Source organism: Rhinoraja longicauda, chromosome 6 (assembly GCF_053455715.1).
Source record: "Rhinoraja longicauda isolate Sanriku21f chromosome 6, sRhiLon1.1, whole genome shotgun sequence".
Lineage (NCBI taxonomy): Eukaryota > Metazoa > Chordata > Chondrichthyes > Rajiformes > Arhynchobatidae > Rhinoraja > Rhinoraja longicauda.
Window position 1 is genome coordinate 25,964,755 of NC_135958.1, and position 17,120 is coordinate 25,981,874.

The window sequence follows — 17,120 nt, forward strand, 5'->3', positions numbered from 1 at the left end:
ATTCTGCATTCTCATCGGTTCATAAGTGGTAGGAGTAGAATTAGGCCATTTGGCCCATCAAGTCTACTCTGCCAGTCAATCATGGCTGATCTATCTTTCCCTCTTAACCCTGCCTTCTCTCCATAACTTTTGACACCTGTACTAATCTATAAATTTTGCTCTACCTCATTGTATTTATCACGAGTATTATCTGATTTGATAGGATAGCATGCAAAATGACCCCTTGTTGTACTTCAGTACACATAACAATAATAATCCTAAATCTTCCAAATTCAAAGTTTTTAATTAAATGTGTTCTACAAGCTTGGGCTGAACGTGAATTCATCGACTCTGAATGTTGGCATGCTGTGATAATCTGAGTTGCCGTGTAGAAATTCTGTTGTCGGCATGGCGTGGCTAATCTTTTTCTGAACAGAACGAGGATGTTGACAATTAGCGAGTTTTATAGTTCTCCCTCTGGCCCGAAATAAACTCTGTATGGTAAACAACTTGACAAAAATAGTTGTCATCTGACTTGTAATATAGATCAAGTTCATAAGTTCCAGTAAATTAAACTACCGGCAGTTTTGTTTGAGAGAATGTAAAAATGAGCCATAAATTAAAATGGGGGAGGGGGAATTGTGGCTCACCCAATCCCCCTTCTGCAAAATAATTAAGTTGAATTTCAGGAATCCAACAATCATTTATTTCGATGGTTGACACAAAATACTGGACTAACTCAGCAGGTCAGGCAGCATCTCGGGAGAGAAGGAATGGGTGACGTTTCGGGTCGTGACCCCTCTTCAGACTAATATCAGGGGAGGGGGCGGGACAAAGATAGAATGTAGTCGGAGACAGGAAGACTAGTGGGAGAAGGGGGAGGGGATCGAGAGGGGAAGCAGGGACTACCTGAAGTTAGAGAACTCAATGTTCCTCTCACTGGGGTGTAAAATGCCCAAGCGAAATATGAGGCGCTTTCTTTTCTTTCGAGTCAGCATTCATATCACAATCTGATCCACAACATTCATATTCTTGATCATGATAAAGTTAGGCAGTTGAAAAGAGGAACTTGATTAATTGAAAGATACAGTGTGCAAAACAGGCCTTTTTGCCCACTGAGGCCATGCCGACCATCGATCACCCATTTTGCACTAGTGTGGCGGTGCCCGGGGGCTAGGCCACTCCCTTGGTCATTCCCCTCAGCACTGAGTGGACAGGGGGGACTAGGTCACTCCCTGGGTCATTCCCCTGGGGACAGTGTGGTCTGGTGCTACTGGGTTTGCTGGAAGGGGTTATTGTTTTGACTCGTGCAGATGACTGAGTGAGTGTATGTTCGTTACTGCATTAAAGTTATTGTTACTTCTTACCTGGTGTCTGGCCTGATTCCTGTCGCGTCCAGACCCACTACACTAGTTCTATATTATCCCACTTTCGCATCCACTCCCTATATACTAAAGGCAATTTACAGAGGCCAATTCACGTACAAATCTGCACACCTTGAGGATGTGGGAGGAAACTCACATGGTCACTGGGATCTCACGCAAACTCCACACAGACCGCACCCGAGGTCAGGATCAAACCTGTGTCTTTGGCACTGAGAAACTGCAACTCTATCAGTTGTGCCTGTGCTTTTAGTACCTGGTCTTCCTGATCAATCTTGTAGAGTAAAGTACATTTGAAATGTAGACGTGTCATAAAATGGAGGCAACACCAAGTGATCTTTGTACAGCAGGACCCACAGAGTAGCAATGACAAGTTTATTCCTGGAACACTTAAAGGGTCAGCTTTTCTGAAAGTGCTGGAGAAGGTATGGTTCCTCTGAATTACCTTAAACTGTTGTGCAGATGAAGACCTTCACTTTGTGTCACATTCAAAAGTTTACATCTTTCAACTATGTAGTGTTTCTTCCAGTTCTATTGCTTTTCCTCTTCTTGTGAAACTTTGTTCTGCATGGGATCATTATACCTTACATGCGGAAGATATTATGGTCCGGTCCTTGATTTCATTGTGGCTATAGTGCCTCTGATCTATGAAATAATGACAGTGAAACATTTGTTTATTAAACTGAGACGAAGCATTTTGCTTTCCAGATGCATGAAATTCAGTGTGGAAATGTCACTCTTGCTGTTAATGAATTGGTGATGTCTGGGCTGTTTCCTGCTTCCTCTCATGGGATCGGGAAATTGGTAGTGATGCAGATGTTGTTGATCAAGTGGGCATGTTCACAAGTCATAGGAGCAGAATTAGGCCATTCAGCCCATCGTGTCTACTCTGCCATTCAATCCTGGCAGATCTTGCTTTCCCTCTCAACCCAATTCTCCCTGTAACCTATGACACCCTTACTAATCAAGTACTAGTCAAATCTCCGCCTTAAAAATATCAATTGACTTGGCCTAACAGCCATCTGTGGCAATGAATTCCACAGATTCACCACTCTGACCAAATAAGTTCCTCCCCATCTCCTTTCTAAAGATTCATTATTCAAGATATTGAAAGCCTTCACTGTTTTATGGGATGGGGGATGGACGATGGGGGGGTGGATTGGTTTTTTTTTAGTGGGGGGGAGGGGAAATCTGAGTAACTGAGCCAGTTGACCTTGATTTACCCAGCCAGGGGTGAGTGCACTCACCCTGAACCCCTCACTTGATAGAGCAGCTGCTTTGGCTTGGGTTAATGAGCTAATATATAAGCCGTCACTGTGTTCGAGGATCCACAGGGCAGCCGTAACCCTTGCCCAGCCATGTGTTTCTGAGCAAAATACAAAGTGCTGCAGTAACTTGGAGGGTCAGGCAGCATCCCTGGAGAACATGGATAGGTGCCATCTAGGGTCGGGGCCGCTCTTCGAGTTTCTGCGACTGTACTACCAATGGCATTCATCCCAAGGCATAATAGTGTTATTAAATTATGGGTAATAATGCCTGGTTATTGCTGCGGTCATTTTTTGTTTATTTCCACACACTAATGCACTGAGTTGCCTCTCAATTTCCCCCCTCCCATCTTTAGACTTGTGAGACACGGTATGGAAATGGGCCCATCGGCCCATTGAGCCCGCGCTGACCAGGCAGTCACCCCTTACACTAGCGCTATCATGTATGTTGGGGACAATTTACAATTTTTACTGAAGCGAATTAACCTACAAACCTGTACGTCTTTGGAGTGTGGGAGGAATCTCCACAGCACCCAGAGAAATCCCACGCGGTCACAGGAAGAATGTAGAATCACCGTACAGACAGCATCCGCAGTCAGGATCGAACCTGGGTCGCTGAAATACCGCTGTGCGTGGCTTGGGCATTATTGGGGATTTGATGGCCATGTGGCAGAATAGATTACAGGGAAATGGAAAAGCACTAAGAGCAGTCATGGACGTGATTGACCGAATGGCCTTCTATGTCAGAAGGAAATAAGTCCAGGATGTTCTACGGTTTGACTGACTGATAACCAGCAGTTCTGAAGAAATTCACTGGCTATCATGTGGAACATCTTGTGTTGATTCCCTCAGTCTAGAACATCGTTAATCTTTCTACAACTGCTGCCTGACCTGCTGCCTAACAATTTTCTTCTCTTTGTTCTAATATAGGTTCATTTAATAAGAACCTGAGGGGCAACCTTTTTACTCTTGAGGGTGGTGGGTATATAGAATGAGCTGCCAGAGGAAATAGTTAAGGAGGGTACTATAAAAGCATCAAAAAGACAATAGGGCAGTCAAGTCTCATCTGTTCAGCACTGCCTTCAATCACTGACCGTTACCTCTCCTTCTTTTTCCTTTTCTCTTCGTTAACTAATTTATCTACTTATTTTCTTTTATGTCTTAGTAAACCTTGTAAAGCGTCTTTGAGTGTTAGAAAAGCGCTATATAAATGTAATGTATTATTATTATTATTATTATTACATGGATAGGAAAGGCTTGGAGGGATATGGGCTAAACATGGGCACATGGGTCCATCAGATGGGGTATCTTGGTTGGCCCGGGCAAGTTTGGCAGAAGGGCCTGTTTCCGTCCTGTATGAATCTGACTCTAATTGTATGGGATGTGTTTGGGAGCGAGTTGGCCGTCTTCTTAGAAGGTTCACCTAACCATGTTCTCCAGGGATGCTGTCTGACCCGCTGAGTTACTCCAACACTTTGTGTCCTTATGAGTTTAGTCTTGTTTTGCAGGCTTTGTTCTGAGGAGCTGGCAACTTCCCAAATGTGATTCCCAAATATGATCTTAGTAATGCAAATGCACATCAATTGCTTGATCTCACCTTCTGTAGGATCCAGTTGTGCAAACTTTGATCTTAATTAGGAAGTAGTTTCAGTTCAATTAAGTGATACAGCGCAGAAACAGGCCCTTTGGCCCACCGGGTCCGTGCCGCCCAGCGATTCCCCATACACTTGCACTATCCTACACACTGGAGGCAATTGACTATTTTACTGAAGCCAATTGACCTAAAAACCTGTACGCCTTTGGAGTGTGGGAGGAAATTGGAGCACCCGGTGAAAACCCATGCGGTCACTGGGAGAATGTACAAACTCCGTACAGACGGCACCAGTAGTGAGGATCGAACCTGGATTTCTGGCACAGTAAGGCAGCAACTCCACCGTTACGTCTCTATGCAACCTCATTCTAATCAGGAAATTGCTTTCTGACTCTTATCGTTTGCTGCAGTGATATGAAGACTTTAAAAGTTTAAAAAAAAACTCCTGCCCTGAATGCATCTGCAGCCTGAAACAGCAAGGTCACGAGGTCCATTTGCTTTTGGAGCCTATTTGCTCTTAGCCGTAGGTCAATTACAGTTTGTTCTAATAAAATGAGCATTTGTGGGGCCTTTGCCCAGTGGTGTCTGTCTGGCTATGAATAGGCTTTTATTTTGTAGGTGGGCTTGTGGGTTATTAAAATATGCTTTAATTTGGTCTCGTAAATGCTGGAATGGTCAAAGTATATAAAAGTGAAATAAGTAGAGAGCTCTCAATGATTTCTTTCCATTTTGGGTATGTTAGTGTTGGCACATTTGTCACCACCGCACAGTTGACAGCATTCTTGTTGGAGACGGGGACTAAACAGCACTCTGGTTGTGCACCACATGACTTTCATTGCGATACTGGTGTGGAGGGAGCACTTGGCTATCAGAGATGCTCCTTTTCAGAAGCAGGCTTGAATCGTGAGGCAAGAGTGTTTTAATGTCATATGTCCCAAACAGAACAATGAAATTCTTATTTGCAGCAGCACAATAGAATATGTAAACATGGTACTCTGTAAACCATATAATAGACAAAAAAGTTGTGTGTGTGTATATATATATATATATATATATATATACACACATCCACACACATATTGTATGTAATACAGACACACATACACATATATAATAGATACAGATGCATGTGCACATATACACACATATATATATATATATATATATATATATATATGTGTGCATGCACGCAAGTGTACGTATGTGTGTATATATATATATATATATATATATATATATATATATATACCATGTATATATATATATTATACCAAACAATAATGGTGCAAAAAGACACAGCCAATGCCCCCAAGTCTATGTAGTTTGGAGGTTGTAGTGTTTAATAGCCTGATGGCTGTCGGGAATTAAGGACATCTGTCCAGGTACAGAGGGAAAAAAAGCTACTACAAGGTAGAGCAGGTAATTCTATTCTCCCAGAGATCCACGAAATGCTGGAGCAACTCAGTGGTTCAGGCAGCATCCCAGGGTCCCGACCCAAAAATAAATCTAACCATGTTCTCAAGAGATGCTGCCTGAGCCTTTGAATTACTCCAGTATTTTGTGTCCCTTTGGTATAAAACAGCATCTACACTTCCAAGTTATTCTATTCTCCCAGATCCTGGTGGTACAGTTGGATCCATCCTGACTTCTATACTTCAGCGAACGTGACAATAATAAACGAAACAAATGTCGGCACATCATGCTTCAGTTATATTGGGCATTGAGCTAGAGCAGATTTTGGATAATATTATCTCCTTTATCTGAGGAAGTATATATGTGTTGAAAGTAGTTTGGACCAATATCTATGAGAATAGGCGGTTTATAACTTGTATAAATAACTTGGATGAAGGGGCCAAAGATGTGTGTGTGTAAATATTGAACTTTTGGAGCTTTTTCTTTCCTTGGAAGGCAATGGAAGCAGTATCTTGAATACTTTTTAACGCAAAGATTATTGATAAGAAAGTAGGTGAAAGGTTATCATGGGCAGGAATGCAGAAATAGGGTCACGGAGTGGCTTTGATCTTTTAAATGATGAGTGTGTGCAAGTGACTGTCTGGCCAACTCCTGGTCCTAATTTGTACGTACTGTAAATACATGTTGTGTGAGTGGGCGGATACATGGCAGATGCAGTTTAATGTAGATAAGTGTGAGGTTATTCACTTGGAAGTAAGAATAGAAAGGCAGATTATTATCTGAATGGTGTCAAGTTAGGAAGAGGGGATGTTCAACGAGATCTGGGTGTCCTAGTGCATCAGTCACTGAAAGGAAGCATGCAGGTACAGCAGGCAGTGAAGAAAGCCAATGGAATGTTGGCCTTCATAACAAGAGGAGTTGAGTATAGGAGCAAAGAGGTCCTTCTACAGTTGTACCGGGCCCTGGTGAGACTGCACCTGGAGTACTGTGTGCAGTTTTGGTCTCCAAATTTGAGGAAGGATATTCTTGCTATTGAGGGCGTGCAGCGTAGGTTCATTAGGTTAATTCCCGGAATGGCGGGACTGTCGTATGTTGAAAGGCTGGAGCAATTAGGCTTGTATACACTGGAATTTAGAAGGATGAGGGGGGATCTTATTGAAACATATAAGATAATTAGGGGATTGGACACATTAGAGGCAGGAAACATGTTCCCAATGTTGGGGGAGTCCAGAACAAGGGGCCACAGTTTAAGAATAAGGGGTAGGCCATTTAGAACGGAGATGAGGAAGAACATTTTTCAGTCAGAGAGTGGTGAAGGTGTGGAATTCTCTGCCTCAGAAGGCAGTGGAGGCCAGTTCGTTGGATGCTTTCAAGAGAGAGCTGGATAGAACTCTTAAGGATAGCGGAGTGAGGGGGTATGGGGAGATGGCAGGAACGGGGTACTGATTGAGAGTGATCAGCCATGATCGCATTGAATGGCGGTGCTGGCTCGAAGGGCTGAATGGCCTACTCCTGCACCTATTGTCTATTGTCTATTGTCTATGTCAGTGAAATTCAATAACACATTCTTGAGAACCTTCTTGGCAGATAACGCCACTGGAGTAGTGGAGGTGGAGACACTTTAAAGCAGAAATTGATACGTATGAGAGCCAGAGAGATGGGAGTAACTGGGGTCAGAGAAGATGTGTGAGGAGCGTACACATTCAGTCCACACCAGTTGAGGTTAGTTTCTCCAGGTAATTAATGACCAGTAATGCTCTGGCTATCAGTACTAGAGTGCATCACTGTGACGCACTGGTAGAGTTGCTGACTTTCAGTGCCAGAGACCGGGGTTCGACCCTGACTATGGGTGCTGTGGAAGTTGTACGTTCTCCCTGCAGCCGCGTGATTTTCCTCTGGGTGTTCCGGTTTCATCCCGCATCCAAAAGATGTGCAGGTTTATAGGTTAATCGACTTTTGTAAATTGTCCCTGGTGTGTAGAATATAACTCGTGTATGGGTGATCGCTGGTCGGTGTGTACTCATTGTGCCGAAGGGCCTGTTTCTGTGATGTATCTCTAAACTTTATGACCTTTGTCCAATATTCCAGTTTCTGCAGTCTCGTGTTACTTCCATTGCTTGGCTACAGAAACACAACTCAAGTCCAGTTATTTTATTTTATTAACGATCTCAAACTTGATAGTCCAAATAATGAAGCATGTCATGTTACTCAAGGACAGAGGATACATGCAGAAATACTAAACAAGCTTGTGCTGGATAAGTTCTGAACTACGCTAGTAGAACCATAGACCTACCCAAATCCTTTCTCGGCAAAAGGGTTAATCTATCCCCTGCTTGTGGCAAGGTCCCTTGTTTATTAACCAAGTTCAACGAGTTGGGCTGAATAGTCTGTTCCAAGCAGTATTACATTAATGACTCTGATGACATGACTCTAATGAGGCAGTAATATGCATTGAGCAAGTCTATTCTTAGTGCACTGAAACAAGGTGAGTTGAAATTGAGAGATAAAGATTAGATTATATTTACGGTTGCTCCTGTGCAACTTTACTATCTTGCAACACCCACACGTTGACAACTTTACAAAGCAGAGTACATGCAGTAAGGAGTTTGCCTTTGTTTCTTGCAAATGTATGACTCCAATCAAATTGTAAATTGGGTTTAATAACCCGTCTGATTAGCCACAATTTATTTTTCCAAGTCAAATTTAACTTGTGCAGCCACCTCTCCATCTTTTATGGAACCACAGTGCCTCGCTCTCCGTCTGCTGTTAATTTTGGGCTTCTACTTACGAGAAAATGAAATTTTGCATAATTTTGCTCAGAGAATCAAACACACCAAACCACTGCCACTCTCCCATTAGAGACACCCATTGCTCCATTCCTCACCCACACATGGGAAAATCAGACCAGTTGGCTGAGTTCCTTCCTCCTGCACAGTTCTAGCAAAGGGATTGTACAGAGTTGGTCAGGGGAGACAGAGGAAAGCCTTCACAACTGCTTGGAGTCGGTAGAGTAGGTGACATTCACGGACTCTGCAATGGACCCGACCGAATATGCCACAGTTGTTACTGACTTCAAAATGAAATATGTGGATAAGGGGTTACTACCACTGCCACCAGAAGCCTTTGATAAACCAGGAGGTTTGCAACCTACTGCGGACAAGACCTGTCGCAGGCAAGTGGGACGTGTAGATGGGACATGTTGGTCGGTGTGGGCAAGTTGGGCTGAAAGGCCTGTTTCCACACTATGACTCTATGATCAACTCGGTGGAGTTTTTGTGGACGCCTTCAACCTTTCACCACAACAGTCCAATCTCCCCATCTGCTTTAAAAGGACACCCATAATACCAAGGAGACATGCCTCGTAGACCACTGACCAGTGGCACGTGTGTCTGTTATGATGAAGTGCTTCAAGGGTTTGGTTATGGCACAAACCAACACCTGCCTTAGTAATAAACTGGACTCACTTTAATTCTAATAATCAGATAAACAGTGGATATGATCGCTCTGGTTCACCATTCTGCACTGGACCACTTAGACAATCGGAACACCATATGTCAGGCCATTATTCATTTGGCACTTGGTGTTCAACAATGCTATCAATACAATCTCTACGCTTCTCTTTTCTACCTGTAAATCTAGCATCATTTCCCATGTTCTACCTATTGTACTTGCCTTTGGCTTGGTTGTATTTATGTATGGTATGATCAAATTTGATTGGATAACATGCAAAACAGAGTTGTTCGTACCTCTGTGCATGTGGCAATAATAAACCTAAACTTAATCCACCCCTTAAACTGCTGTCAAACTCTGGCAACTGGAGACACAAGGAACTACAGATGCAGGTTTAAAAAAAGACACAAACTGCTTGAGTAACTCGAAGGGTCAGGCAGTATCTCTGGAGAACATGGATAGGTGAGATTTCAGACTCAAAGACTTCATGTTCTCCAGAGGTGCTGCCTGATCTGCTGAGTTACTCCAACACTTTGTTCTTTTTTGAAAACCAGCGTCTGCAGTTTCTTGTTCCTACATTTGTAAAACTGTTCTGTTTTCTAAGCAGATAAAATTTCTAACAATATAGAACAGTGCAACACAGTCCACCACCTGCACTGATCACAATGACAGTCTGAACTAATCCCAGCTGCCGGAACACGGTTCATATTGCACTTCGCTGCCTGTTCATACTGTAGATCTGTCTATAAGCTGCCTGACCTGCCCAATTACTCTCATGCTTTCTGGTAACTGTGTCTCTGCTTCGACCTATGCATCTGCTGCATTTAGAGTGTTGTGCTCAGTTCTGGGACCCATGTTATAGGAAAGATGTTGTCAAGTTGGAAAGGGTGCAGGGAAGATTTATAAGGATGTTGCCAGGACTTGAGGGTCTGGGCTATAGGGAGCAGTTGAGCAGGCTAGGACTTTATTCCTTGGAGTGCAGGAGGATGAGGGGGCGATGTTATAGAGGAGTATAAAATCATGAGAGGAATAGATTGGGTGGAGTGTCTTGCCCAGAGTAGGGGAATTGAAAACGAGTAGGGGAATTGAGGGCATAGGTTTAAGGTGAAGGGGAAAATAATTTATAGGAATCTGAGGGGTAACTTTTTCACACAAAGGGTGGTGGGTGTATGGAACCAGCTGCCAGAGGTGACTATTGGTAGTTGAGGCAGGGACTACCGCAACATTTAAGAAACAGTGGGTGAATGGATAGGACAGGTTTAGAGGGATATAGGCCAATTGCAGGCAGGTAGGACTAGTGTGGATGGGACACATTGGTCGGTGTGGGTAAATTGGGCTGAAGGGCCCATTTCCATGTTCTCTGACTCTATGACTCTATGACTCTGACTCCTTGACTCTATGAACTGGATCTTTGACTTTCCCATCACAGACCTCAATCAGTGCAGCTTACTCAGTCCCTTGCTCTGCTCTCTCCAAAGGGTTAGGGTTAGGCATTGACAATGACTGGTAAATCTCGGGTATTGACCTTTCTACAGTGGTTATGGGAGACTTCAACATGCAGGTAGACTGGAAAAATCAGCTTGGTAATGCACCCCAAGAAAGGGAGTTTTTGGAGTGCATCCGAGATGGATTCTTAGAGCTGCTTGTACTGGAGCCTACCAGGGAGAAGGCAATTCTGGATTTAGTGTTGTCTAATGAACCGGATTTAATAAGGGAACTCAAGGTAAAAGAGCCATTAGGAGGTAGTGATCATAATATGATAAGTTTTAATCTACAAATTGAGAGGGAGAAGGGAAAATCGGAAGTGTCAGTATTGCAGATGAGCAAGGGGGACTGTGGAGGCATGAGAGAGGAGCTTTCCAGAGTTGACTGGAAAGAGACCCCAGCAGGGAAGACAGTGGAACAACAATGGCAGGTATTTCTGGGAATAATACAGAAGGTGCAGGATCAGTTCGTTCCAAAGAGGAAGAAAGATTCTAAGGGGAGTAAGAGGCAACCGTGGCTGACAAGGAAGTCAAGGACAGTATAAAAATAAAAGACAAGAAGTATAACATAGCAAAGATGAGCGGGAAGCCAGAGGATTGGAACTCTTTTAAAGAGCAACAGATGATAACTAAAAAGGCAATATGGGGAGAAAAGATGAGGTACGAAGGTAAGCTAGGCAAGAATATAAAGGAGGATAGTAAAAGCTTCTGTAGGTACGTGAAGAGGAAGAAAATAGTTAAGACAAATGTAGGTCCTTTGAAGACAGAAGCAGGTGAATTTATTATGGGGAACAAGGAAATGGCAGACGAGTTGAACAGGTACTTTGGATCTGTCTTCACTAAGGAAGACACCAACAATCTCCCAGATGTACCAGTGGACAGAGGTCGTAGGGTGACGGAGGACTGAAGGAAGTTCACATTAGGCAGGAAATGGTGTTGGGTAGACTGATGGGACTGAAGGCTGATAAATCCCCAGGGCCTGATGGTCTGCATCCCAGGGTACTTAAGTAGCTCTAGAAATCATGGATGAATTGGTGATCATTTTCCAATGTTCTATAGATTCAGGATCAGTTCCTGTGGATTGGAGGGTAGCTAATGTTATCCCACTTTTTAACAAAGGAGGGAGATAGAAAAATGAAAATTATAGACCAGTTAGCCTGACATCAGTGGTGGGGAAGATGCTGGAGTCAATTATAAAAGAAGAAATTGCGGAACATTTGGATAGCAGTTCCGAGTCAGCATGGATTTACGAAGGGGCAATCATGCTTGTCTAATCTTTTGGAATTTTTTGAGGCTGTAACTAGGAAAATGGACAAGGGAGAGCCAGTCGATGTAGTGTACCTGGACTTTCAGAAATACTTTGATAAGGTCCCAAATAGGAGATTAGTGGGCAAGATTAGAGCACATGGTATTGGGGGTAGGGTGCTGACATGGATAGAAAATTGGTTGGCAGACAGGAAACAAAGAGTAGGGATTAACGGGTCCCTTTCAGAATGGCAGGCAGTGACTAGTGGGGTACCGCAAGGCTCGTTGCTGGGACCGCAGCTGTTTACAATATACATTCTTGATTTAGATGAAGGGATTAAAAGTAACATTAGCAAATTTGCGGATGACACAAAGCTGGGTGGCAGTGTGAACTGTGAGGAGGATGCTATGAGGATGCAGGGCGACTTGGACAGGTTGTGCGAGTGGGCAGATGCATGGCAGATGCAGTTTAATGTGGATAAATGTGAGGTTATCCACTTTGGTGGTAAAAACAGGAAGGCAGATTATTATCTGAATGGTATCAAGTTAGGAAATGGGGAAGTACAAAGAGATCTGGGTGTCCTTGTTCATCAGTCACTTTTTCACTGCGTGCTGCATGCAGGCACAGCAGGCAGTGAAATAAGCTAATGGCATGTTGGCCTTTGTGACAAGAGGAGTTGAGTATAGGAGCAAAGGGGTCCTTCTGCAGTTGTACAGGGCCCTAGTGAGACCGCACCTGGAATATTGTGTGCAGTTTTGGTCTCCAAATTTGTGGAAGGACATTCTTGCTATTGAGGGAGTGCAGCGTAGGTTCACTAGGTTAATTCCCGGAATGGCGGGACTGTCGTATGTTGAAAGACTGGAGCAACGAGGCTTGTGTACACTGGAATTTAAGATTATTAAGAGATTGGACATGCTAGAGGCAGGAAACATGTTCCCAATGTTGGGGGAGTCCAGAACCAGGGGCCACAGTTTAAGAATAAGGGGTAGACCATTTAGAACTGAGATGAGGAAAAAACATTTTCCATCAGAGTTGTAAATCTGTGGAATTCTCTGTCTCAGAAGGCAGTGGAAGCCATTACTCTGGATGCTTTCAAGAGAGAGCTTGATAGACTTCTTAATGATAGCGGAGTCAAGGGGTATGGGCAGAAGGCAGCAACGGGGTACTGATTATGAATGATCAGCCATGATCACATTGAATGGTGGTTCTGGCTCGAAGGGCCGAATGGCCGACTCCTGCACCTATAGTCTATTGTCTATCATCAAAGGGATTAAGAGGAGGCTCTGCCTGAAGAAGGCACCTAATGTAACCAAAGACCCACACCACCCTGGCCATGTTCTTATTTAGCTGCTACCACCAGGAAGAGGAACAAGAGTTCGGGAATCCTTAACACCAGGTTCAAGAACTGCTTCATCCCCCCCCCCCCCCCATCTACCATCAGACTCTTGAACCACTTCCAGCTCCGTGCCAAACTTCTATGGACTTTGCACTATTAAGGTTGCACTGCATACTTTGGCTTGTATGGTTTACCTAGAATAACATAAATTATTATATATCGTGTTGTTGCATTTAATGTGCCTGTAAACAGCAGCAGGCATTGTTCCATTCCCAGTACATGAAACACACTTGACTCATAATATGGCTGGTCTATCGTATTTAATATGGATGAGAAGCTTTCTCTCATAGCAAGAGGGCTATGTAGTTGTAGGAATATTTTACAGCAAATTCCAGTTGCCTGAGGATGATGAACTTTACCAGTATGACTTTGACTCCCTTAGAAAAATAAACTTCTTAAAAATGTCACTTATTTTCAAGTCGCTTGTTTTCCAAAATGGGTCCATTTGCCTTGAGCAAGAATTCCAGGGCGGACCAGTGGTGCGGCGGTTGTTGCTGCCTTACATCGCCAGAGACGCTAACTTTACGGAGTTTGTACGTTCTCCCCTTGACCGCATTGGGCTTTCTTGGGGTGCCCTCCTACACTTAAAAACTTACAGGTTTGTAGGTTAATTGGCTTTGGGAAAAATTGTAAATTGTCCCTGGTGTGTCGGATAGTGCTGGTGTACTATCAGGGTGATCGCTGGTCGGCATGGACTCCATGGGCTCCATGGTCTATTTCAACGCTGTATCTCTATAATGCCCAGCTAAATATAAATGCTTATTTTAAGTAGAGTTTTAATTTGGTCTTTCAGCTTATTTTAAAACCTCCTTTCATCGTTTGGAGAAAGGCCAAATGCCTGTTCTATTCTGAAGGTAGACACAAAGTGTCAACTCAGCAGGTTAGGCAGCATCTCTGGAGAAAAGTATGGGTGACGTTTCGGGTCGGGATCCTACTTCAGACCGGCCTCGTTCCGACCCAACATGTCACCCATCCTTTTTCTGCACAGGTGTTGCCTGACCTGCTGAGTTACTCCAGCACTCTGTGCCTATCTTTGGTATATACCAGCATCTGCAGTTCCTTTCTACGCGCATTCTATACTACCAGGGAATGAAAGGGTAGCATGGAACCGGCATCTTGCATGATCCTGAGAGATCCAGAACACTTTTGAAGCTCCCTTTTTTGCACTAGAACATAGAACAGTACAGCACCAGAACTGTACTTTGGCCCACAATGTCCATGCCGAACGTGATGCCCAGACCAATTCTTACCTGCCTGCACATAATCCATATCCCTCTGTTCCCTGCATAACTATGAGCCCAGCTAAAAGCCTCTCAAATGCTACTATTGTATCTGCCTCCACCATCACCCCTGACAGCATGTTCCAGGCACCCACCACCCTCTGTGTAATAATCCAAAAAAAAATATCTTGCACAACTCCTTTAAACTTTGTTCCATGCCTTAAGGCTATGCCCTTTAGTATTATTTTTTTTCCATTCTGGGAACAAGGCTCTGTCTATCCTAACTCTGCGGCTTAATATTTTATATACTTCTGTCAGATCTCCCTGAAACCTCTGTTGCTGAGAAAACCCTTCTGGTTTCTTTGGATTTTCTTTGCGTTTTCTATCAATTGCAGCACCATTGACTGTGCTCTCTGCTGCCAAAGTATTAGTCTCTGGAATCTGCTTCCTAAACTACCAAATTGCTTTCCCAATTTCATTTAACTAATTCCTGGACGAAACTTTGAATTCAATTTTCATGTGGATCTGTCAAAGACCATTCCTGTGAATCACCATGATGTTTTACCTTGTTGAAAGCACTAAAGAAATGTTTTAATATTATTGCTTGTTACATCTATGTCACTGCTATGTTTTAAAAAAAAATGGGGTATAGTCATTGCTGACAGGACTAACATTTATTATCCAGCTATAATTACTCTGTCTTGAGTCCACCACATGGGTGACATTGAGGCAAGATTAGGTAAGGACAACAGAGACTTGGAAATACTCCAGTACTCTGTGTGCATCTGCATTTCCATGCATCTCAACAAATTATTGACATCTATTCGCTCTTGACATTTGGGCAAAAAAATTAAAAGACTCGCCGAACCATAAAGGTTGTTAGGATAATGTGACTGCCAACTTCCAGAAACTAACAATAGCCACTGCCCCTTGAGAAGGTTCCTGCTTAGGGAGCTGTTTAGACCACATCAATAAACATAAAGTGCTGGAGTAACTCATTGGGTCAGGCAGTATCCCTGGAGAACATGGATAAGCGACGCATCGGTTTGGGATCCTTCATCGGACCAGAATAGTCTTCCCTTCGCGAGCCAGAAGGGGCTGTGCTGTGCTTCTGGCAGTTTTGTGTTGTCTTTTACTCAGGCCGAAGGCAGCACAGCAGTGCAGCTGGTAGAGCTGCCACCTCATGGCACCAGAGACTCTGGTTCGATCTTGACCTTGGGTGCTGTCTATGTGGAGTTTACACCTTCTCCCTGTGACTGTGGGCTTCCGCTGGGTGCTCCGGATTCCTCCCACGTCCCATGGATGTGCGGTAGTGTAGGTAAATTGCCCCTAGTGTGTAGAAAGTGGATGAGAAGCTGGGATAACATAGAACTAGTGTGAACGGGTGATGGTCGGCGTGGACTCGGTGGGCTGAAGGCCCTGTTTCCAAGCTGTATGTCTAAACTAAACACTGTCATCTATGCATTGCAAAGTCCACACCGGCAATTTGCCCAGCTTTATGAACAGTTGATGTATACATATTGCACAGGTGCCATGTGAAGGAGAGTGGGAGGAAATCTCTGCTTCTCTTGTGGATAGAAATGTGGGATATTATTCTGACTAAGGGATAGGCTGTCCCTTGTAACATTTCCAAATGTTTTGTACTTCGAACCGCAGTTACATGCGTGAGACTTTTTTTTTCTCCAAAAAATGCTTAGTTTAGTCATCAAATACATGAAACTATTTGTAATTGTTCTTAAATTTACAAGTAATCCAAATAGTTTTTGGTGTAACAGTGCCGTGGACCACTTAACCTTGTATTTCACAACACGTGTCTGCTTCTATCTTCTGTAGCCTCAGCAGATGCTGATTAATGTTAATATTATATGCTTCTGGTATGGTTGCCAAGGAGATTTGGCTCAATGTCTGACCTTCTGTTTCTGCAATGAAATCTGATTTTGTTTTTACAGCTAACCAGATCGTGTTATTTCCATCTTGTTAAAAAATGTATTGAATTAGCACGCCTGAATCCCACTGATTTACCTTGGACTTGTTACAACTATGTGATTGACCTCCGTATATATATTTTGTTCCTTTTCCACCTGCCCGCACCTTTCCTTTTCCCTAGTTCACGGAAGAATACTTGAAGAAGATCCCAATGAGCGAATTTCCTCGCGTGATTGTAGTCTGCGATGGCTCGTGTGGCGAGTCGAGTTCGGTGCTTGGAATCAGCTCGGATTACATTGTGGAGTCGTGCAATGCTTACGGTGCCAACGCTGCCTTGGAAAGAGCTGATCAGCGGCAGGTACCCTTTCTCGGAGCGTTACGGTTTTCCTGTTTGTCGTGCAGTCAATGTAAAGGTACTTCCACTTTGATCACCATCTAATAATACATTCTAGGGATAGACACAGAATGCTGGCGTAACTCAGCGGGTCAGGCAGCACCTCTGGAGAAACGGAATGCGTGACGTTTCAGGTTGAGCCCTTCAGTCTGTGAGTCAGGGGAGAGGGAATCTAGAGATATGAAGAGTTGCAAAGAACAAATGAATAAAAGTTATACAAATGGACAAATCAAATGTTCTCTGTGTGTAGCTTGGCTTGGAGTGTCAGGAAGTGCTGGGGATTCTATGTCAAATATACAATGTCACAGGAATGTTACCTGCACTGCAAAATAAGCCACTGATTTTTCACCTAAATTTAGGCAAAACCGAAGCGA

At 43.6% G+C, this 17,120-nt stretch overlaps 1 protein-coding gene across 2 annotated transcripts in view; it reads left to right on the forward strand.

The window, feature by feature from the left end:
* The window catches only part of LOC144594836 (uncharacterized), a 70,102-nt gene that overhangs the window by 18,094 nt on the left and 34,888 nt on the right, over positions 1–17,120 (forward strand). For both annotated transcript variants that reach the window (XM_078401740.1, XM_078401741.1), the window contains exon 2: positions 16,534–16,710. In XM_078401740.1, coding sequence (XP_078257866.1) covers positions 16,534–16,710 — 177 coding nt within the window. The remainder of the gene's footprint in view (positions 1–16,533; positions 16,711–17,120) is intronic.